Source organism: Mya arenaria, chromosome 2, assembly GCF_026914265.1.
Source record: "Mya arenaria isolate MELC-2E11 chromosome 2, ASM2691426v1".
NCBI classification, from domain to species: Eukaryota; Metazoa; Mollusca; class Bivalvia; order Myida; family Myidae; genus Mya; species Mya arenaria.
Window position 1 is genome coordinate 15,813,576 of NC_069123.1, and position 24,066 is coordinate 15,837,641.

Below are 24,066 nucleotides of genomic sequence, written 5' to 3' on the forward strand. Positions count from 1 at the left end.
ATGTCATACTGTAATGCACTTGCAGAACAAAATATGTCATTGGAAAAATATGTTTCCGAGACAATTAAATTAAATTTACCTTCCTCCAAAGTCTAATAAAAAAAATCTGCTTAGTTCTATCAGCTATGATGACGTTCAGACAATAATGGAATGAAATCAATATTATTATTTTCTTCCTTTTCCAAAATAGTAATATTTTTTTGCCTTTGATCATTACTACAAATTAATTGATCACTTGTTGTTCAAGTCTCTTTTTTAAACAGTCATTTCACCCTTGTGGAGTTGTTTCTTTACATTCAGTTTCACTCACATACTGTGGTTTCACTTTGTCATTATTGCCTGATGTAAAATCTCTCTAAAATAATTTTTTTTTTTTTATTCCGGGTGATTTTTATCTCCCATCGGGAGACGAGGGGATGGATCAAAATTTTGGGGGATTTTTCCTTCCACCTGGGGATATGGCATGTATGATAATATTGAGAGATTGTTCATGTTGTATCTGGAGGATGCTTATGAAATTATCCTTGTATGAAGAAATAAACCCTAATAGTTCAATAGAGAGTATTCACTTTCAACTTTCATAAATGTGTTACGGTACAAGATTCTCCACCATTGTGCAGGTTTGTTGAAGAAGCTGATACAGGGGGTGGGTGGGGTTGCAGGCCTGATGTCCGTCCAGGCCGGGGACCAGAGTCTGCTGGCCTGTATCAAGCGGCTGCTGCTCTCTAAACAGGAAGTGCTGCAGGTGGGGGCGTGTCATGTCCTTGCCCAATTACTTGACCCCGTGGCCGGGGAGACGTATGGACCCCAGGTGCTGCAGTCTGACCTTGTGGGTAAGTACACTATGCATTTCTGTCATTGTGGTCAGGTTTATTTATTTTGTATTTGTTTAAAATGTGTATCTCAGCAGTGATTTTTTTTTTGGTGCAATTTGCTGCCTTCTAAAGACTGTTTCCCCTTGCGAAAAACTGTCCATTTTTCCAAACATTTTTTCCCAATTTGATAAATGCAGATTACGTTTATAAATAAAAAAGTAATGAATTCTTTGAAATATAAACAAAATCCTGACAAGGCTTACTCTTTCACAGCATAATGTATGCATAAAAAAGTTAAAACATCTATATGTTCCATTATATTAGCCATTTTGGCCTGATTTTATATTTTTCCCACAGTTGACTTTTCCAATTTTGCAAGGCACATGCGGTAAAAATAGTTCTAAAAAAAGTCACTGCTCAGCCACCTGTATGGCTTTGTACGATGTTGCAGAGGACTCTTACTGAAGTTTGTGGAAACACTTGGTTTCAACAGATCTTAAATGAATAAGTGGTGCACTTGATTCTCATTTAGGCGACCCGGGTTCGATTCTTGCTTGGGGGCATGTGGGATTAGTTTGTGGTCACCAAACCAGACAAGTGGGTTTCCTCCAAGTACTCTGGTTTCCCTCACAGCACAAGACCACACTCTCGTGCAACATCATGCCAATGAGAGTGATTAATATATTAAGTTCAAACTTGATTTACAATTGTTGTAAAAATAAATAAGTTTATACTAGATAAATAAGTTTATACTAGATGAATAAGTGATTATAAATCTGTAACATTAACCTAAGCAGTGCTAATACAACTTTTAAATCAAAATGCTTTAACATTTCGGATCAATCTAAACAAACAGTTTCACAACACCCTTGTTTTCAACATTTGACAGTGAACATGTGCTTTATGACTAATACTATTTTGACTTTAGTACATTATAGGACATTTATTATGTTCAGCTATATAAGTCATATCTAAACCTGATTCTTGACAGAGTTTCTGTTTGAAGCCTTGAACACGGAGCAAACATTTCAGATGGAGTATGACCACGGATGAGTTTGCATTGTTTTGATTTCGTACCTTATGAAATGTTATGAGTTTTGTTTTTGTGTTTCGAAAAAAAAAGTTTGAAGTATTGTCATAGCTGTGGTGTTGTTGTCCTTGTCAGCATGCAAAGACTTAAATAACCTTGGCAATGACTCAAAAACCATTCAAGATATTCAAATTAAACTTTGTATACAAATCGCCAGAGAAAAAATCACATGTAAGGCAAGGCCCGTAACTATTTGACTTAAATAATAGTCGAGGTATTCCTCTTTTTTTTGACTGAAAACGACAGACTGGTGTTGGTGTTTGCTGTGCGGCACTCTTGTTTGAGTATTCATGAACTGTTACTCTGCTCTTAAATGTTCATTCTTTGTTATGATTGTAGCCTGCTTCATTGAAAATTACTATTGTTATTTCTCCAGACAGTTAATTTTCTGACTTATCATTAAGGAACAGGAAGTGGCTATAACAGAAAATTAGATGCACACTTGGAATACTCTAAATCATTAATGGGTGGTTTATTTTTTCTTTTACACATTTTTGCCAAATTGATACCAAGGAGCATATGAGCCGCGTCGCGCGATTTTGGGCCTTCGGACATATATTTGCTATTACAATGTTTTAAGGTATTTGAATGAAATTATATTTCAGGAAGATATTCTGAAAATTTCATGATGATATCACTTAAATTGCGTAAGATACGTGCTTACAAGTAAGACCATGTATTGCACATTTTGAATACTAAATTTGACGTCATTCAAATGACGTCGTTACGAAAGCACATTATTCAAATGACGTGCAAAATTAACTTATCAATATCACATTTAGCTTATAATTTAAATTCTTTTCTTATCATAGAATCTTCAATGACCATAAATTAAGATAAAAATAATCAGTTTTGTATTTTTAATACATTTGGCAGTTTTAAACACAGACTATTAATGCAGGCAAAATATTTCGGGGCGAAATCCATGGTTGCTATGGAAACATGAGTAAACCAATGGTCATAAATTGTCGAGAAAATGACTCACCAATGACAAACCTTAAAAAGAAAGAAGTTTGGAAGAAATTGATTAACATAGAAAAATCATTATTTTTGGCATTTTTTTATTAATGATTATTTCATTTGTAATATTTATGTCCGAAGGCCCAAAATCGCGTGATGCGGCTCATATTATCTCAGACTAATACTGGACTTAAAATGCAATGTGTTTAAATTTGCTATCAAATGTATGGAATATTCATTCTTTGAAAAACATTGTCACCTTATTTTTTAGGAGCATCTTCAAAGTGCTGAAGACTTTATCGGGACTCGGACAGTTCTACAAGAGGTGCCATGCAGTGTATGGTAATGTTTAGAGAAAGTCATTTACTGCATTAACGCAAAAAAGAGGCCTGGCCCTTTCATTTTAGAAATTTTAATTTGTAAAGGCTTCAAGCCCATTTAATAGAATTAATGAATGATTGACATACAATTAGAAACAAATACAAAAGGGGATACCTGGATCTTTGCTCCATAACCCGGTTCCTAGAATGGGATGGTAAATAAAATTCAGTCAGAAATAAAACAATTGTATGTGATTGGGAAAAGTGTAAAATAGAATTGCTTTGTAAAATATTTTTCTTACAACAACTGTCAACTGAAATAAAGCTCTAGTTTAGATAAAATGCTTTTAACAGTAGAACTTGAAAATGCCCATGCCAGATTGATTAATGATGATGAAAATCAGAATGAAAATCCACCTAGATGGTGTCATATCCCATGGTTTTCTGGGCATAAATACACTGTGAAGTCTTCCAGTAATATGGCATGTATGCAAATACCAAATGTTGCTGAATAACTTTTATTCATTATTGTATGTTTATGTCTAGGTGTGGAGTCATTGTTGCGAGCTGTGACGGTTGCCAAGGAGATGAAGAACCCTCACCTACTAGAGCTGGGCTTCTCCGTACTGGCACAGGTGCTCACCAAGTAAGACTGGCATGGAGATGGCTTGTTCACGCATTTTATTCTTACCCGGTACTAGTGTTAGAACTTACTTGTTAGTCTAGAAACTGTTATAAGTTACATTAGAACATATTTAATAATATTACACACCACTGCGGGTCATATGACATTATAAGGACCGGCCAGTCAGCCCCCGAAGGTGTTTATGGACCGAGGTGTTAGCCAAGGTTTGGCGTGGTCCGGACCGGCTAAAATATGATATGGACCGCTGATGTCATAACACACTATTTGTTTAATAAAATATACTGATATACAGACCAACTTTATATATACAAAGAAGGGACATTCAATTATAAATGATCCATTAACTTCTATTGGAATAGTCAGTATGTTACAATTGTGTCCATTTCCTCCCAGACACCCGAGTGACATGCCCCTGTTTGTGAGCCCAGGTGTGGTCCAGAAATGCCTGTGTGTTGTGCGAGGGGGGCTGGAGCACCAACAGCCAGCTGTCTTCTACCAGGCAATGGATACACTAACACCACTGCTCAGGTAATTATCGTGTGGTTTCGCAGGTGTAAAGATAGAAATATTAGGAGATTTTTCCAGGGCTATCACAGAAAAAAATTGAGTTTTAGTTTTTCCTTGTGGAGTTAATTTTGTTGGCAGAGAAAGATTGCATTTATATAATATGGGTTATCTCTGAATTTATTTTGAAAAAACATGTGTGCATAATTATTAGTTTATTCTGTATTGTGTTATTTGGAAATAATTATGTGTAGTTTCTCTGTGAAAACTGAATTCTGTAGCTTTTAACACTTTCAGCAAAAATTATTTGCTGACTCCAATTCCATTCGATGACCTTGGTGACTTGGTTACCAAAGCAACCACGCATGTCTGGGCTGACCTTGGTCAGAGGTCAGGGACAAAAAGAGGCCAAGGGGACAGACATATGCGGGTTGAGCAGACACATAAATGTATGGAAATGCTGAGCAGTTGTGTAAAGCTGTGTTTAGAGGTAGGTACAAAAATGTATATCTGTATATGCATAAAGCATATCTGAAAATAGAAATATTAAATGTGATATATTATATTAAGAATTCTTGGGGAGTTCAGCTTAAGTCTAGTTTTGCAAAGAAAGGGTTTGTCATATTCTTGATGCTGGTAGTTGATGTAATGGCTTTGTATTAAATATCACTCAAAAGTTTAAAAAAAGACAATAACATGAAAGTTGGTATACATGTTAATTACAACATTTAGCAAGTCCTTTCACTGACCTGTATGCAACCTTTTGTTGATGTTTTAGTGTGCTGGTGATCATTCATTGTGTGAGAGCAGTTTTGCTGTCCCAGATATGGACGACCAGTCGGGAAGTTCCAGTGAAAAGTTTGCACACACGGTCTTGGCTGCTGTAGATGATATGGGTATCCCTCTCATGATGGTAATTTTTGCTCCTGATGGTAATTTTGAGTTCTTGTGATGAATTTTTATTTGGGTGTAGTAGATAAAGTAAGACAGGGTCTTTCAGTAAACACATCCTTTCTCCGTTTAATTATCTATAGTAATCTATTCTGTTCGGTTCCTCACCACGACTAATTAAAAGATTTCTTGGCTTGCTTTTACCTGGATCTTAGCTCCATAACCAGGTTCCTAGAATGGGATGGTAAATAAAATTCAGTCAGAAATAAAACAATTGTATGTGATTGGGAAAAGTGTAAAATAGAATTGCTTTGTAAAATATTTTTCTTACAACAACTGTCAACTGAAATAAAGTTCTAGTTTAGATAAAATGCTTTTAACAGTAGAACTTGAAAATGCCCATGCCAGATTGATTAATGATGATGAAAATCAGAATTAAAATCCACCTAGATGGTGTCATATCCCAAGGTTTTCTGGGCATAAATACACTGTGAAGTCTTCCAGTAATATGGCATGTATGCAAATACCAAATGTTTCTGAAAAGTTTGCACACACGGTCTTGGCTTCTGTAGATGATATGGGTATCCCTCTCATGATGGTAATTTTTGCTCCTGATGGTAATTTTGAGTTCTTGTGATGAATTTTTATTTGGGTGTAGTAGATAAAGTAAGACAGGGTCTTTCAGTAAACACATCCTTTCTCCGTTTAATTATCTATAGTAATCTATTCTGTTCGGTTCCTCACCACGACTAATTAAAAGGTTTCTTGGCTTGCTTTTGAATTTACAATAACGCTTCAATCTTATGAACATATTTAGGTATTTTATTAGCACCATTTTAAACCACATTATAACATACATTCCATTTTGTTATCTCTGGCACATTAATTCTTTTAACCCTCATGTCAAAAAGACAATACCTGAGTTTAATTTGTGGTAACAAAGTCTGTGGACCTGTGGCCTACAGCCTAAAATCTATAGCCATCTGATATTATTTCAATGTTGTGTTATTGTTATAAGATATTGATAGCCCAGTTATTTATTTTCCTCACCGTTTGTTGTCCAGTTGTACTGGAGAGAGGTGACAACCCAGTGTGGTACATTTGAACCTGCTGGCTGGCCTTCATGACCTTGACACCATGGCAACCAGTGAACCCCTCTATAGTGATAATGTATGTGTTGTCTATTATATAATTCACTAGTTGTCCTGGGAGAGAGGTGACAACCCTGAGTGGTACATTCAGTGTTTGAACCTACTGACTGACCTTCATGACCTGGATACCATGGCAGGGTTTGAATTTAACTTTGAGGAGCAACTCGCAAATAAAAAATCAACTTGCAATTTTATTATTTGCTTTATTCTCTTATAATATTGTCTAATTACAGTAGAAATATACACATAGACATATATTATGAATATTAAAAAGTATCAATCTTGAGTGACTCGACTAGTAGAACTTGTTGATGGCTTATTCTTTTTGAGGGGTACGGAAAGACTCATCAGATGCTGGCCGCTTTTTGATAACAAAGCTGTCTAATAATTTGACATCGTTCACTTTGTATATTTACCACCGCCATCGGGTAATACCCATTCGGCAAGCACGCTACAGATTTCATTAAGTATATAAGTATTAAAAACAATAACATTATAAATTTAAAATAAATAAATAAGCAACAGTAAATGTAGCGTGGATGCTTTGGACCATGAAATATAACGATCAACGAAGTCTATTCACTTTGACAGTTGGGCGGAAATATATTCAAAGGTTGATGGGGTTTACATTTAGTGCGCACAAGCGCTAAATTTAGCCAATGATTGAGCTTTGATTCACTTTGTATTATGCATGCCTCGGAGCATCCCGGAAAGATTCGAGATAAAACTTTGCCTTTTCCGTATTTGTTCTATTTTTGAAAACTTACTAGAACGTGACTCTGTATGGTCTTCTGGTAGTGTAAACATGCCACTTATAGGTTGTTTACACTCGACTACGTAGTGGAGTTAAGTTCATGTTTATTCTACTTTCCTTTAACATTTTGTGGTCTAGAAAATGCCACTCGCAGAATTTTGCGAGCTTGAACAAAAGTCACTGGCAATTCGCAAATGGCGCTCGCATTTTGCGAGTATGCGAGTCTAAATTCGAACTCTGCATGGCAACCAGTGAACCCCTCTATATTGTTAATGTTTGTGTTGTTTATTCACTAGTTGTCCTGGGAGAGAGGTGACAGCCCTGAGTGGTACATTCAGTGTTTAAACCTGCTGGCTGACCTTGATGACCTGGACACCATGGCAACCAGTGAACTTCTCTATAAACTGTTGACTGCTGGCTTTCTAACCAGTCTGCTAGAGTTGAAACAGCGGTTTAAGTAAGTGTTCAGCTACCAATCATTGCGCAGCTACATGTATGTCAATATTCGTTCTGAACACAATAGAAGCCGCTTAGTATTAGATTGCAGGTGCCATGACTATTAAATTGTGTACTGATTCAGCAGCTTTAATTATAAACAATGGCCTGGGTGACCAGCATATTTTGGCATTAAACTTTATGGTAAAGCATTATTTGATCATCAGGCCCCAATTTCTCGAAACTTCTTAAGCTTAACAGGCTTAAGTCGCTTATTTCAATTTGCCATAATACATACTGAAAAAGGATTTAGAGAAAATGGCTTATTCTGATAATCATACAGGTTATTACTACATAATTTCTAAAATTCTTTGAAGAAGTAAATATAAAACATTTTAAAGAACAACAAAAATAGTGAGATTAGCTTAATCCTGTTATAAGGGACTTAAGAAGTTTCGAGAAATTGGGGCCAGTAGAGTCTTTTCAATGTTTTACATGCATCGGCTGTAGTTGGTCAAGACATCTAAAAAAAAATTAACGATTCGGACATATTGTACTAGTTTGAAAGCTATTGATGCCAGAGATGACCTAGTATATGATATGGTGTGTTGTTTTTTTTATATATTTTTTTGTTGCATACAGGTATTTAGAAATAAGTCTCATTGAAAAAAAAAATCATGAAAGTTATGTAAAGAACATTTGGTTCATTATTAACTGTCAACCTTAAGTATCATATTAATTTGTAACAAGATTACTCTATATTATTTTGTTTGTTTGTGATAGACAAATATTTTTGGTGAAAGATGAAATCTTCAGATTTGCCTGTCCGTTTGACCGTCAAACTTTTTACACTTTATGGAAATCTGTGTAAAAAAAATGCAAAATCAAGTTCATATATTATTTTCTATATCTATAATAATTGTACATGTATGTTATTTTAGCAGCGGCATATTGACAAGATCCATTGGGAAGGTGCTGTCCCTGCTGCTTATATGTTGTCAGAGTAAAGGACTGCTGCCCTCGAACATGGACATGCCTGGGAGGTTCACATTAGATGGCTTAGATTGTAAGTAAGCTGGTATGTTACTTTCATAGACATTGACTATATATATATTCATATTTCCATGAGAATCCTTAAAGTCTGTTGTGCATTTTGATAAAAAAAATCCACAAATATTGAACTTGTATTGAAAAACAGAAATTTGGTGGTAATGTTAGGCCAATATAAATTAGTTGCTAGATTTTCATCCAAATTTCTTTTTAAATGGTGACATTTTATTTTGTTATTTTAGATGGCTGTTTCACCCTTGAATATGTGTTCATTATCTTCCTTATTACATAAGGGACAAACACTTGTGTTTCTAGATGAACCTGGAAAGTGATCATAACAATTCTCCTTTTTTAAATGTGAATGTTATACATCTACACATGGGTATGAATAAAACCTGTGCCAGGACGGTCTGGACCGATACACAATTACAGACCCTAGCTTTACATTTTTGGAAAAAAGAGGGGCGGGCGGGATGAAATTCTCACAATAAATTTATAGTTACCTTAAGGTCAGTAATGATGTTTTATGGATGCAGAGTAATTTTAATGCTGGTTTTCATAATTTGTGGTACATGGTTGCATGATAAAGAAATGGTTTATACTTGAACAGGGAAGGTAGCAGACCTGCAGGAAGTTTTCGGAGGCAGTGTTCTTCCACAATCAGTGGTGGAGTCGTATCTACTCCTCCTCTATATAGACCTGCAGTTGGAAAATAGGTAAGATCTCTTAGCACAGTTCAAAGGATATGAAGCATTAGCTACTGTTTGTTTCATTTTTCAATTAGCTAGTCTACAGACCCTTATTTTGCCAAAATAGATTAAAAATGAAATTGGAAATTATCTCAAAATGTTTTTTTCATACATTTTTTTTTGAGATTGTGGAAGTTATACACATGTACACGTTCTTTTAGCCTGTTGTACAAGTTAATTTTGGGGCATATTTATGCACCAATATATAGAACCCATAAGGGATAAGTCAAGAACTAATTGTGAGGGGACAGCACTTTTTGAAATAACCCACTTCCCACATACATACATAATTTGTTATCGAATCAGGCGCTGAATAAAGAAAGGAAATAACATTTAAGTCATTGAATATGAGTTTGCAGTTAGTTTGTATAAAATCTGGGTTCATGTTGATTTCAACGATTGGTTTCAGTTTGATTATTTTTGTTATTTCTATTTCAATGCCAGGATCCTATCACCTGAACAATTAGCTGCCATGGCACAAGCCACTGTGGACCACCAGTGTGCTGTAGATCAGTTATCTCCTTTAGCTCAGAAACATTTCATTTATTTGCTAGCTGTAAGTATTTGATTGCGAAACACTTAAAGTTTGTTTGTTTTGCGCGAATACTAAAAGAAATCAGCCTTGTGTTATATTTGAAAAATTAGCAATAGAAATTAATTGGATAAAACATTGGAAAATAGTAATATATTTTCTTTTTGATTGCACAAAAGATTTCTTCTTTACCTTTGTATTCTATTTCAGTATGTCTGTGTAGCTGGAAGCTGTAATATTAGCTGCATTATTTCAAATGGTAAGCGAAATTTGTAGCGAAATTAACATGTATGTAGCTTATTGTAAAAAGGCTTCTTCTTAGACTGCTATTAACACTTCTGTAAAAAGGGTTTGTAGGAATGAGGATTATTATTTATATCCTCTTTTATGCATTGATCTCACCAATAAGCTCTGTTGCAGAGAATCCGCTTTTGGAGATGAGGTGGCAGGTTTAAACACCAGCCCTGTCACACCAAAAACGTTAATTAAAATGGTGCCAATGACCCCCTATTCCTTGCATGGGGTTCAGCTTTGTGGGTAGTACTGGGGAGGAGTCCTCTGTACTGTTTAAACCCAGGAGAGTTGTCTTATGGGTATCCATGCTCTTCACTGGGCAAGTTTAAACAGAAAGAAATCTATTTGAATTCAGAGCAAAGGTAATACAGTGAAACTGCGTTCCCTCAAACAAGCTGTCGTTCGAGAACGGGCGTTCCCTCAAGGTCGGAGCTTGGTCCCGAACTTTTTTCCTTTTGTTTTCATATAAAAAATACCCACGCTGCATCGAAACCTAATTATGTCGAGCAGCCGAGCAATATCCTCGGTCCCAATTACACAAATCGTGCACAAAACCTTATGGCTCCCTCGAGGACATAATTTCACACTTTTTCCCGAACGCGTTTTCCAAAATAAACAAACGATTGCTAGGTGTTAAAATTTTCGCAAGTTGTAAAAATTGCAATGACAGTTGAAAGGCAATTTGATAAGGTGTGAAAAGCCGTTTTTCACTGTTAACGCATGACCGATATTAGTTGATATGGGCATTTGAGATGATAATTATGAGAAGTTAATGACGAGAAGTTAACGCTTTAGATGTGGTCAAAAGGTTCTTTGAATTCACTGCCGATGCTGACCGTGATCTTCAGACGCTCTGTACGCTGTCACGTCTCATTACGATTGAACATATTCGCGAAACCGACAAGATGCGCCCTATCAACAATCCTTGATTTTGCGAAACTTAAATCTGACTAATGCCACAATATGTACTGTCATTCAAATGTTGCTTGATACGAAAATGTGCTTTTTTGTTAAAATAAACGTTTCTACTTATTCATTTATTGTTTTTTCTTTTGCGTTTTACATTTAGTTTACGTCAACTTTTGAACATATTATGCACCAGTCAATTGTAACCACGCCCCCCCCCCCCCCCCCAGGTCCAGGGGGATAGCCGGGGAAAAGGGCTGTGTTTTTACTTTCCAGGTGGCCCCGCAGGGCCGGGTGACCGCGGTGGTTTTGTCAAAGCGCCAAATAAAGCCGAGATTGGGCCTTATATAGAGTCTCTGGGGTGCGGGGGCATTTGGCCGGGGTTTAACCATCAGTTCGTCCTCGCAGGGCGGGGATTTTACCCGGGGTTGGCTGGACGAAAGTCAAAGTCCCGGCTATTCCCCGGACCTGGGGGGGGCCGTGGTTACAAATAACTGGTGCATTAGCGATTTCCACAACGCAACACATAAGCGGTGTCTTAGTAAACAGTCTGTTTGACGACTTCAAACTTAAAATACACTGAAAGATATTTCATATCAAACTGGAAAATTGAAAATCGGGTCGTTCCAAACATCGGTTCCCTCGAGGTTTTGGCTCGGTCCCTGGCGACCTCGAGCGATCACAGTTTTACTGTAGTCTCTTCTGCTTTTCTGTATTTTCAGCAACCAAAGAACCTTAGTTTGAAAATAGTACAGAGTACTTTAATGCACTATAATAGATCACTAGATTTAAATATCCCATTGGCTCAAACTATCTGTGGTCGATTTTCTCGTTGGCATGATTATTGTACAAATGTGTATGTGATATGTATCCATATTGCTATTTTGTAATCAACATGACTACCATATTGTATCAAGGTATACCATGGAGATAATTATGCTATTATGCTTTAACTTTTCATGGCTCACAGTTATATGATCAGTCTTCCTGTGATCGAAAGAACAGGATTTGGCTGTACATCTGACAGACATTGTTATAAGCGCAAGCCTGGCTCTAGTAAAAGACATGCAAGGCTTGTTTAAATTTAATATAATTAAGCTTGATTAAGTGTTATTTAGCGTCATTACTAAGCACAATAGGAAATGTAATTGTTTGGCCTTTGTACTCAAAACTTGAATGTGATGATTTTCAATGCAACTTTTAAACCACATTGCTGGATTGTGTATAGGTGTTGGTAGTGTGGCTAGGCTGATGGAGGGGAGAATGGAGGACTGGTACACACACAATCCCGTGCTGTTACACTGGGTCTTCCTGGATCCTATACTTGCTGGAACATGTAGACATTCTGTGGTAGGTGTTAGTAGTGTGGCTAGGCTGATGGAGGGGAGAATTGAGGACTGGTACACACACAATCCTGTGCTGCTACACTGGGATTTCCTGGATCCTATACTGGCTGGAACATGTGGACATTCTGTGGTAGGTGTTGGTAGTGTGGCTAGGTTGATGGAGAGGAGAATGGAGGACTGGTACACACACAATCCCGTGCTGTTACACTGGGTCTTCCTGGATCCTATACTGGCTGGAACATGTGGACATTCTGTGGTAGGTGTTGGTAGTGTGGCTGGGCTGATGGAGAGGAGAATGGAGGACTGGTACACACACAATTCTGTGCTGTTACACTGGGTCTTCCTGGATCCCATACTGGCTGGAACATGTAGACATTCTGTGGTAGGTGTTGGTAGTGTGGCTAGGTTGATGGAGGGGAGAATGGAGGACTGGTACACACACAATCCCGTGCTGCTACACTGGGTCTTCCTGGATCCCATACTGGCTGGAACATGTAGACATTCTGTGGTAGGTGTTGGTAGTGTGGCTAGGTTGATGGAGGGGAGAATGGAGGACTGGTACACACACAATCCTGTGCTGCTACACTGGGATTTCCTGGATCCTATACTGGCTGGAACATGTGGACATTCTGTGGTAGGTGTTGGTAGTGTGGCTAGGCTGATGGAGGGGAGAATGGATGATTGATACACACACAATCTGGTGCTGCTACACTGGGATTTCCTGGATCCTATACTGGCTGGAACATGTGGACATTCTGTGGTAGGTGTTGGTAGTGTGGCTAGGCTGATGGAGGGGGAATGGATGATTGATACACACACAATCTGGTGCTGCTACACTGGGATTTCCTGGATCCCATACTGGCTGGAACATGTAGACATTCTGTGGTAGGTGTTGGTAGTGTGGCTGGGCTGATGGAGGGGAGAATGGAGGACTGGTACACACACAATCCCGTGCTGTTACACTGGGTCTTCCTGGATCCCATACTGGCTGGAACATGTGGACATTCTGTGGTAGGTGTTGGTAGTGTGGCTGGGCTGATGGAGGGGAGAATGGAGGACTGGTACACACACAATCCCGTGCTGTTACACTGGGTCTTCCTGGATCCTATACTGGCTGGAACATGTAGACATTCTGTGGTAGGTGTTGGTAGTGTGGCTGGGCTGATGGAGGGGAGAATGGAGGACTGGTACACACACAATCCCGTGCTGCTACACTGGGATTTCCTGGATCCTATACTGGCTGGAACATGTAGACATTCTGTTGTAGGTGTTGGTAGTTTATGACAAGGCTGCTAGAGGGGTGATGGGATCAGCGTTTAACCATGACCCTCTTTGTTTATATTAAATCAAGGCAATGCCCTTCTTTATCTGTATTACCTGCATTATTCTATTGATATGTTACAGGTATATAATATATAGCTTCTAATACTCGCCTGCAGTGAGTATAATACATAAAGTGTTTCCTTTTTTCCCCAGCTACTAGCATTCCTGACCCATGCCAACAAGGAGGAAGTTGTTGACTTGCTATGTGTGGAGAATAATAGAAATACTGACCAGAATGCCTTTCTACAGTTGGCCCAGGGTCAGGCATTTATGATGGCCTTGCTGGTAAGTTGATCTGTGATAAAAATCACCACATGCCCAGGCTTGTGAAAAAATACTTCTTTTATAATTTGGTACCTAATCTTTAATCTTGATGCTGTTAATGAATTCTTTATATTATTGTACAAATACAGCCACAATTGTGACATCCATAATGACCATGCATAAGAATGTTTTGTTATATGGAAAAAAATAAAACTAGTGTTATTTGGATTTACATTATGAAATCAATGAAGTCATCATATTTGTTTCAATATTTGAGGTATAGGTCATAGATTCAAATAAGACTCTGATCAGATTCAATTTTGAAATAGTATTATATAGATGTATGTCTTGTTTTCAGAGGATTCTAACTTCAGGCAGCATTGACGTTGTTTCCAAGGCTATGTTGATGTGTGAAACACTTTTTGGCTACAGATCGGATATCACAGAAGTTAGTCTCGGGGCTGACACTTCACATAATGTAATGTATAATATCCCTTGTGCATGATCAATATCGCAAATTTTGTGTTTCGGAGAATCTGCCCTTTCTTGACCAAAAAAAACTTCGGCTAACCTAATTATTTTTGTACCCTAAATAAAACAAACAACAGACAAACATCCTGATCCATGTGTGAATGGATGATTCTACAAGCATTTGTTGTTAAAGTTGTATTGATTATAATTTTACAATTAAAAACAGAAAGTTAAGATTTAATTGCCAACCTACCAAAATATCATCTTAATAAGCGTTTTCAACATGTTTTGGTGTTTTTAGACCCGAGTTGAAATTATTAATAAACCAGTATTTTTATTCAAAGAACCTGAATAAAATGGTAAATCCCTGTATGATCATAAATGTTTCAAGATATTGCATGATTTGTTTGAAGGTTCAGCAGAAGGACGCTAGATGGGAAGATTTCGATGTCTTGTTTGAAAAGGTGTCCGAGTCAGTTGCGAAAATATTCCTGAAGAGTTGTCCAGAATCAGAAGGTAAATTTAAACATTTATTGAAATGTTTAAAAGTGGAGGCTGTGAAATAATGCATGAGGTACAAGGCTCTAGTAAATCTGTTCTTTTTTCAGGTTTTAAAGCTGCACTCTCACAGATTTACCATTTTGACAACTTTTTTGTATCAAATTCTGGATCAGAGGTTCATGGGTTCAGGCCCAGCTCAGAGCTGAATATTTCAATGATTTGTACTGGTTGTCACCCAAGCATTGTAAATGGTTCTTCACAACAAGTTTACGGCAGGTTTAAAAACTGTAACACTTTATGATTGTCGCTACAATGCAATGTTTAATGAAGTTCATCATGGTGGTGGTAAAAAAGTCTTACATTTGTATACATGTGTGTTTGATTTGTCATCACCAAGCTTGACAAATGTTTGTTTTTTCTGTGCACCATTTGACATTATCACATAACATTGTGTATCATTATCAGGCTGATGTTAAAATAACTTGTTTAACTATCACTTACATTACAGATAAAAAAAAATTATTCTATATATCTGTAGACAATCATTGGCGTTGAGTCTGGGACGCTGTTATTTATACACCTGTAGATGTTAGTTGACGTTCCCTCTTTATTTATCTGTAGACCATTTTTGGCATTCACTCTTGGATGCTGTTATTAACATACCTGCCTGTAGACGATCTGTGATGTTCACTCTGGAACATTCTGCTTTATTTATTTAAAACCATCTTTGGCATTAACTTATTTATATATATCTTTCTAGATCACAACCTAACGAGCCTCTTGTGTGTGCTGCTGATGTTATGTGAAGTTCGGCCCCAGTGCTCTGTTGACGTCAAAGTCATCTACCATGGTAGTAAACAATGTTATAATCTTCAGCAGAAGTCATTGATATAATGCTTCTAAACTGACTGCTTTTGACTTAGCTTGAAATTAAGTAGCTTTAAGGGACTAGAAACCAAATGATACAATTGCAAGAAATTTTTTTGGTCAAAAACTGATATTATTTTGTATGCTAAAAACTGGGAAACCATTATGCACTATTTTTAAAAGGGTAAACTCATCTGAGACAGCGACAAAATTTTCTTTGAATCATGTAAAGTGGCGTATTATCCACCTCATACTAGCTCGTATTGAAAATTCTGGGCTTGTTTTGAAGAAAAACTGTATTTGCCAATTTAGGGATCATCTGAGGTATAGACCCTTTAAGTCATTGGTACAAAAATAATTATTACATAAAGTCTTGACAATGAAACTACACAGAAAATTGGCAGATGAGACCATAGCACTCAGAACCCTGTCATAAATTGTGTGTGTCTTTATTGCAGTTTTAAACACCCTTGGAGGTAAGTCTGAGGGGCTAAGTACAGAGGTGAAGAGGGTGTGTCTATTGGTCATTCTGGCTACCCTGTCCACCCTTCATGGGACAAGGGAGCAGGCAAACCATCCTCCAGGTAAGACGGGGTTTCTATGAAAAACATTTGATTAGCCTCAGTTTAATGTACCATGTAGTGAGCAGGCATAGCAGATTACAGGAAAAGCATTTTATGTTTGGTGAAAATTAGACAGATCAGACAAATTTTGTTTGTTTGAGTCAGTATCAAGATTTTTAAAATTCACAACATCTGATTATCAAATCAAAATGGAGGTATATTAATAAGTAAGCGGTAAATTCACAGTCTGAGCGATAAAAAATCATGAGTATTAAATTCAAGCAATATATGGTACTATTGTCATAAATTTTCATCATTTTAATGTTTAGAAGAACATGCTATTACTGTGTTACATGTTTCCAGTGTGTACAATGGTGTGTCAACATGATGGGTTCCTAGGGCACCTGCAGGCTTGTCTTGATGGGAGATATGGGGATGAGATATTCTCCATTGCCACGGACATACTGACAGGCATACTCTCATACCCAGACGTAAAGGTTAGTAACACAGAAACGTTTTCAATAGGTCATGGATTGCAAAATTTAAATGCACAGAAAGTAGACGTTGAAAAATTTATGTTGGAGCTTTTTGTAGATATATATTTTACCAAAGGACATTGAGGATCAGAAGAAGATATTACCCACTGTAGAATAATGGCTTATATCTGGTGTACTTAAATGCTGTAATATTGACATAATATTGTATGAGGAAAAGGCTTTATTTCTATCCCTTCAAGGTTTACATTTACATTTGACCATTTGTCTTGAGCAGTGTTCAGTGCCACTGGAGTTGGAGCTGACCAGACTGTACACGATTGTCACCCAGTGTAGTGGGTCACGTCACACTGCCAGTGTGGGTCTCCTGGGGGCGGTGTACAGAACTGGCCTGTCTCATGGGGCAATATCCCTCACAGGCCGGCTTGATGAGGGGCAGTATAGGGCACTGCACATATACCTTCAGCAGCTTTGCCTGCAGGTTGGTAGAAAATCTGTATTTGTAAGTTGTTAAAAAATGTTTGAAGGTGAAAGGTTTTGTAGATATCAATATATTGACATGTTAAGAGTTTGATTGCGACTCGCATAGTTTAAAAATTAGCCAGACACATGATCTCATGTATCTTGCAATTACTTGATTTTTAAAAAAAAGGCTAAAGGCTGCCTAAGGCAGTCATTTTAGATCTTTAAGGGCGAAACTACCGAGAGAATCTCCTTTTGGCGGTTTTTGCAAGAGTAACAATGTGTGAGATCTGGTCGGTTGTTTCATCACACAATAGTCAAAACCAAATCTCCCATGCTCTCAGGCCAGGGATTTGAACACAAGTATGACATTGAGAATTTGCATTCATGCTATTGAAGTTTATTATAGTATATATTGTAGTCATTATTCCACTCCAGTGCAATACGGCCATATTCCACCACTATCGTTGCGCGATGTTAAAATGACATCATAAAACAAAATAGTGTGTCGTTAAAATGACATTTATAATGAAAACATGTGGATTTTAAGTGATCTAACCAGTAATGTATATGATAAAAGGGTTATTAGTTCTGCGTTTTGATGGATTTTTGCCGATTTTGATTTCGCTCCGCTAGCGCCTCATGAAATCCAAATCTGCACAAAATCCACTCCAGTCGAATACAACCTTCTGGATCAAAACGCAGTACTAATAACCCTATTCGATTAAATGATTAAGATTTGTATCTCTGTATTTTTGCAGGAATCTGAAGTGTCGTCTGCTGCGGTCAGCTGTATGGTGGCACTGCTGAAATACCTTCTTGATGAATGCCCAGAACTAGGTATATAATTCCTACCTATTATCGATTGTTTACGCTATGAAATAATTTCAACAGAACATTACTAAGGGTTGGTTAATACTAATTATGTCTCCCCCTCTCTGGGGGAGACATATTGTTTTTGCCCTGTCCGTCAGTCCGGTAGTCCGGTAGTCCGTCAGTCCGTCAGTCCGTCCGTATGTCACACTTCGTTTCCGATCGATAACTGGAAAACCGCATGACCTAGGATCACCAAACTTGGTAGGGAGGTTGGTCATGAGGTGTAGAAGATCCCTATTGTTTTTGGGGTCACTAGGTCAAAGGTCAAGGTCGCGGCGACCCCCAATGTAAAAAACATTTCCGCTCAATATCTTGACAATGGTTTGACCTAGGTTCACCAAACTTGGTAGGGAGGTTGGTCGTGAGGTGTAGAAGATCCCTATTGTTTTTGGGGTCACTAGGTCAAAGGTCAAGGTCGCGGCGACCCCCAATGTAAAAAACATTTCCGCTCAATATCTTGAGAATGGTTTGACCTAGGTTCACCAAACTTGGTAGGGAGGTTGGTCGTGAGGTGTAGAGGATCCCTATTGTTTTTGGGGTCACTAGGTCAAAGGTCAAGGTCGCGGCGACCCCCAATGTAAAAAACATTTCCGCTCAATATCTTGAAAATGGTTTGACCTAGGTTCACCAAACTTGGTAGGGAGGTTGGTCGTGAGGTGTAGAGGATCCCTATTGTTTTTGGGGTCACTAGGTCAAAGGTCAAGGTCGCGGCGACCCCCAATGTAAAAAACATTTCCGCTCAATATCTTGAGAATGGTTTGACCTAGGTTCACCAAACTTGGTAGGGAGGTTGGTCGTGAGGTGTAGAGGATCCCTATTGTTTTTGGGGTCACTAGGTCAAAGGTCAAGGTCGCGGCGACCCCAAATATAAAAAACATTTCTGCTCAAAATCTTGAGAACGGTTTGACCTAGGTTCACCAAACTTGGTAGGGAGGTTGGTCATGAGGTGTAGAAGATCCCTATTGTTTTTGGGGTCACTAGGTCAAAGGTCAAGGTCGCGGCGACCCCCAATGTAAAAAACATTTCCGCTCAATATCTTGAGAATGGTTTGACCTAGGTTCACCAAACTTGGTAGGGAGGTTGATCATGAGGTTTAGAAAACTCCTATATTTTGGGGGGTCACAAGGTCAAAGGTCAACGTCGCTGTGACCTCTAATGTAAAAAAATATTTCCGTGCAATATCAGGAGAATGCTTTGATCTAGGTTCACCAAACTTTGAAGTGAGGTTGGTCATGATGTCTAGTTGATTTTGCAATCAGTTGGTCAAAGGTCAAGGTCACTGACCTTGAGGTGAAGAACCGGTTTCTGCTCAATAACTCAAGAACGTTTACACCCAGGAACTTCATACTTGGTATGCCAGTTAGTCATGACTAGTTGATGGCCCCTATTGATTTTGGGATCCATCATTGATTATTTCTCACCTACGACCACACAATGGGGGAGACATGCACTTTTTCAAAAAAGCAATCTCTAGTTTATTTTAGCTGGGTTGTGAAAACAGTAGAAAGCTGATATGAATTACTCTTGAGTCTATCCCTGGGCAGAAACCAGTACTGTGTCCTATTTGAGAGGCCATAAGAAAAAAAAAACCTGGGTGGGATAGAACCCACAGCCTCTCGCATATTGAAAGCAGCTATTTAAAAAATATTGATCATGAACATTGAACGCTTTGTTTATAGTTGTAAAATTGCAGACTGCTCTTTATTTTATAAGATTACTATTTTCTGTTTCTTTAATTTGCCCCAGTGATTTTTTTTTTAATTATTTTTACCGCCTGTGCCTTGCAAATTGGAAAAAAAGTCGACTTTGGGAAAAATACAAAATCAGGCCAAAACAGCTAATATAATGGCAAATATAAAAGACCACAAAGTCATCAAAATACATTCAAAGATGAATGATGGGATAACTGCCTTGGAAAAGTCAGTGGTACACCAGTTCACTGTAACATGAGTCTATTGAGGGCTCAAACTAGTTTGTATGAGAATCACCATTCCTAAACCAACAAGGTTATAACTCATACATATATATTAATATATATCCTATTTAAAGTCTTATCCTATTTTCCCCCCTCACAGGTTGTGAGTTGGTCAGCCAGCCCTGGAACCTAACACTTTTGGATGTGATTTTGGATATCAGTGACGTGCCGCTCACAGACCACCAAGTCCAGCTAATCACCATGGTAATATGCTAACAAAACATTAAATACTTGCATTTGTTATTATACAAGCATATGGTGAGGTCACAATAGGGTATTTAAATTGGGAAGCAGTTCTAGTCATTGAAACTGTAATGTACGATGAAGAGGCTCTAATTCTTACATTACTGTAATGTTATTAATAATTACTGTCATGTTATTCATAATGACAACATTGTGTTCTAACTTTTATTGATACATATTATACTGGTGAGGATGGTACAGCACCAGCTACAAGAGATTAACTAACCATCTGTGTTGGCTGGCTGGCCTTATCATATTCTGGCAACTAAAAATAGCAGGAGGAATGAATTCATTGCAGTATAATGTTGCAGTTACTACATGGCTTTAATATTATAACAAACCCATGTTATGATACAAAACATAATCATTGAACAAGCCTAGCAAAGCATTTTACAAACTTGCAGACTTGTGCTTATTTTCTACCTCTGCAATTCTAGATCAAGTTCCATCACCTACTGGTACTTGCTTGTTTGTTGAGTAACACTCCTTGATTGCCAGTCATTAGACCAAAGTTTGTCAAGTTCTGCCTTTTAGATGATTCACTAACGAAAATGAAATGAGTACTGTTCTATGCCTATTAAAACATTCAATAATGTTTACATGTATATATTATAATGCTGTGTATAACAGTTGGTGGAGAGTAAGGAGACCTGTACCCAGCTCCAGCACTATGATGGTTTAGTGGAGAAACTGGTCACAGTTATGAACCAAGGGCAGAATCATGGTTCACATGGAAACTCCAGGCTGGCTCAGGTATGTGCAATCTTTGGGGTTAGGGGCAATTTTTCTAAAACAGGTATCAAACAATTTTTTCTTTCAGTACCTTGTAAATGCTAATTCAATTTCAATATATTACATCAGGGATATAAATGTCAAATATCAATAATGGTCTTGTAACTGTCATTATCATTATAAATTTCACGGTCAGAGTTAACAAGTTACACTTGTTTACAAATGTCACCAACTTGTCTGACAAAACACAGTGAGACACTTAAAAAACGCAATACATTTAAGGAAACATTTTTTGATAGGCGAAAAGTGAATATATTTTCGTTTATCAAAAATAGTTTTTTAAGAATATGTTACATGTTTTTTTAAAATCTCTAAGTATACATTATGTACTTATATGTATAAAACCAAATGAACATTTTAACATTTGTTTCAGCTCCTGCTCAAGAAGTTCCAATCAAAGCTCACAGCGGAAGAATGTGTTGTGCTTAGAAAAATTGGTTCATGTGCCAGTGCATTTAGTGTGAATGTTCCACAGGAAGTTTAACAGGCCATCAATGCAGCCTTTATGATTATGCCATTTGAAGACATCGGTTGACTTTGTAGGAAGATACTTATAAAAGGAATACTTTGCAGAACATGAACACTCTAAGATGTGTTTATTATTAAGAACATATCATTATTTGACCATGCATACAAGCAATAACAAAAAAAACACTGAAATTAATTATATAATCTTTACTGAAACTAAAATAGTTGTACATGTCACTGGCAACAATATTACTGTTGAATTCTTTTTTTGAGTGGCATAACAAGGGGGGGGAGGCTTTATCAAATTCCTTCAATCAGTGTTGGTTGGTAAAAAAAACATGGCTGACCAAGTGATCTAGTTTTCACTTTATTGCTATTTGTATACAGAAAACTTTGAAAATCTCTTTGTCATAAACCTCTAGATTCAAAAATAACTTCACAGAAATGTTTCTTTGGTGATACTTTATGAAATTCCTTCAAGCCATGTTGGTTTGTAAAAAAAATATTAAAACTATAAGGCCTTGAGCTTAGAAATTTTGCATATAGCATTATCTGGTGTGGCTATAACATGTTGGTTATTGATTATATAAATGTGCCTCACCCTGGAGTTGCAAGTTGTGTAAAATATGAAACCTTTGAAAATCGGATTGAAAACTCGGGAGTAAAAGAAGGCTCTTAAATTTTGATGAAATACCAAATGCTGTAAATGTTTTGTATAGATAAATAGCTGTTGAGAAATCAGATGCACATCTGGTGTATGTACTCAAAAACTTGGCACTTCAAGTTTGCCATCCCTTAACCAGTCAATTTACTCAGGTTTTCAGAAATGGTCTTACATGTACTTGCCTTTCATTATTGGTTCTGTTTGTTCAACTGTACTCGGAAACAATGATGAGTATTACTTAAGTTGTTGCTAAAATATGCCTTACGTATGTTTTAATTTAATATTAATGCTTTCATTTGTTTGATTATGCAAATGTTGTATATCATTGACATATACCATATTTCTTAATGAATATGGTTTAGCTAAAATAATGTTACAGGGTATCATTAAATATTGCTTCATTTTATTTAGAAATAAACATGATTAGCTTGTTCAATGTTCTTCGGAATCTCTTTAAATACTTTCTTGAGACAACTAAGTATTGCTTCAAACCATAGCAGCTGACCTTCAGTAAAAAGAGTTTCTATTACAAATTTCGAGGACATTCTTTCTCAAAAGTAAAATATCCAGTTGAAAACTGCTGAATGGAATTTTATAAAACTTCATACATGAAAAATCACAATGAGAGGCAGTGCAGTGTACACTATTTCAGCCAATTAGAGAGGTATTGCCCTTCGTTACTTTTCCATGTCCGAAGCATTCCTTCAAAACTACTCGATGAAATTCAATAGAACTTAATACACATGTACAATGATTTAGAACAAAATAAGTGGAAGTGCAGTATTACAGCTGATAACAGAGTTATTGCCCTTCGTTACATTTACTTGTCTGGAGCATAACCTTAAAACAATTTGGATGGAATAAATTAAACTTAATACAATGGTAAAGTACAATGAGGGAAAGTCCTGTGTAAAGGAACCATAACTCTATTTCAGCAAATTGCAGAGTTAATGTCCCTCATTATTTTTTCTTGTCCAGAGCATAACTTGAAACTGCTGGATGGAATTCAATACAACTTCATACAATGATAGATCTTAATAAAAAGAAGAACAGTTTGTAAGAACCATAACTCTTTTATAGCTTATTACAGAGTGATTACACTTTATTACAGTTCCTTCTCCGGGCCACAAGTTAAATGTACTGGATGGAATTTAATTGTTCATACAGTGTAAAAGTACAATGAAAGGAAGTGCAGTGTAGATGAACCATAACACGATTTTAGCTAATTACGGAGTTATTGCCCTTTGTTACCCTTTTCTTGTCCGGAGCCTAACAACCAAACTTCCAGATCGAATTAAATTGAATGTCATACGATGATAAAACACAATAATAGGAATTGAAGTGTAGAAGAATCGTTACTCTATTGCAGCTGTTCAAAGAGTTATCGCCCTTTGTTCCCATTCCTTGTTTTCCGGAGCTGAACTTTAAAACTAAAGGGTGGCATTTAATAAAAACTCGACAATGGTAAAGTACAATGAGAGAAAGTGCATTGTACAAGAACTAGACTCTATTTTAGCTAACTTTTGAGTTATTGCCCTTCGTTACTGCCACCAGCATTAAGGTCCAAGTGTTAATGTCGAACGCCTACTGACAGCTGACACCTGAACGCCTTTTTGTTGTCCAATAATGAATAAATCGAAGTTTAAGGCATAATATGATC

General features: G+C 37.2%; 1 protein-coding gene across 2 annotated transcripts; it reads left to right on the forward strand.

Moving 5' to 3' along the window:
- The first annotated feature begins 661 nt into the window (after window positions 1–661).
- Window positions 662–22,485, forward strand: LOC128243912 (meiosis inhibitor protein 1-like). 2 transcript variants are annotated; one of them, XM_052961924.1, is made up of 23 exons: window positions 662–833; window positions 3,137–3,207; window positions 3,732–3,831; window positions 4,225–4,359; window positions 4,633–4,825; window positions 5,114–5,248; window positions 7,428–7,588; window positions 8,508–8,632; window positions 9,227–9,332; window positions 9,810–9,921; window positions 10,108–10,156; window positions 12,326–12,447; window positions 13,920–14,051; window positions 14,389–14,508; window positions 14,915–15,017; window positions 15,763–15,852; window positions 16,328–16,453; window positions 16,796–16,929; window positions 17,204–17,407; window positions 18,150–18,228; window positions 20,340–20,443; window positions 21,113–21,235; window positions 21,648–22,485. In XM_052961924.1, the coding sequence occupies exons 3-23, from the start codon at window positions 3,773–3,775 to the stop codon at window positions 21,756–21,758; spliced, it is 2,523 nt and encodes an 840-aa protein (XP_052817884.1). In that variant the 5' UTR covers window positions 662–833; window positions 3,137–3,207; window positions 3,732–3,772; the 3' UTR covers window positions 21,759–22,485. The 2 variants fall into 2 exon arrangements, with proteins under 2 accessions (XP_052817884.1, XP_052817890.1); XM_052961930.1 differs by lacking the exons at window positions 662–833; window positions 3,137–3,207; window positions 3,732–3,831; ... (1 more) ...; window positions 4,633–4,825; window positions 5,114–5,248 and adding an exon at window positions 5,814–5,824.
- The last annotated feature ends 1,581 nt before the right edge of the window (window positions 22,486–24,066 follow it).

Coding starts and splice junctions, on each gene's coding strand:
- LOC128243912 (XM_052961924.1), top strand. CDS start 3,773: ATGAAGAACCCTCACCTACTAGAGCTGGGCTTCTCCGTACTGGCACAG. Junction 5,249..7,427: donor TGGGTATCCCTCTCATGATG/GTAATTTTTGCT, acceptor TTTATTCACTAG/TTGTCCTGGGAGAGAGGTGA. Junction 17,408..18,149: donor TTCAGCAGCTTTGCCTGCAG/GTTGGTAGAAAA, acceptor GTATTTTTGCAG/GAATCTGAAGTGTCGTCTGC.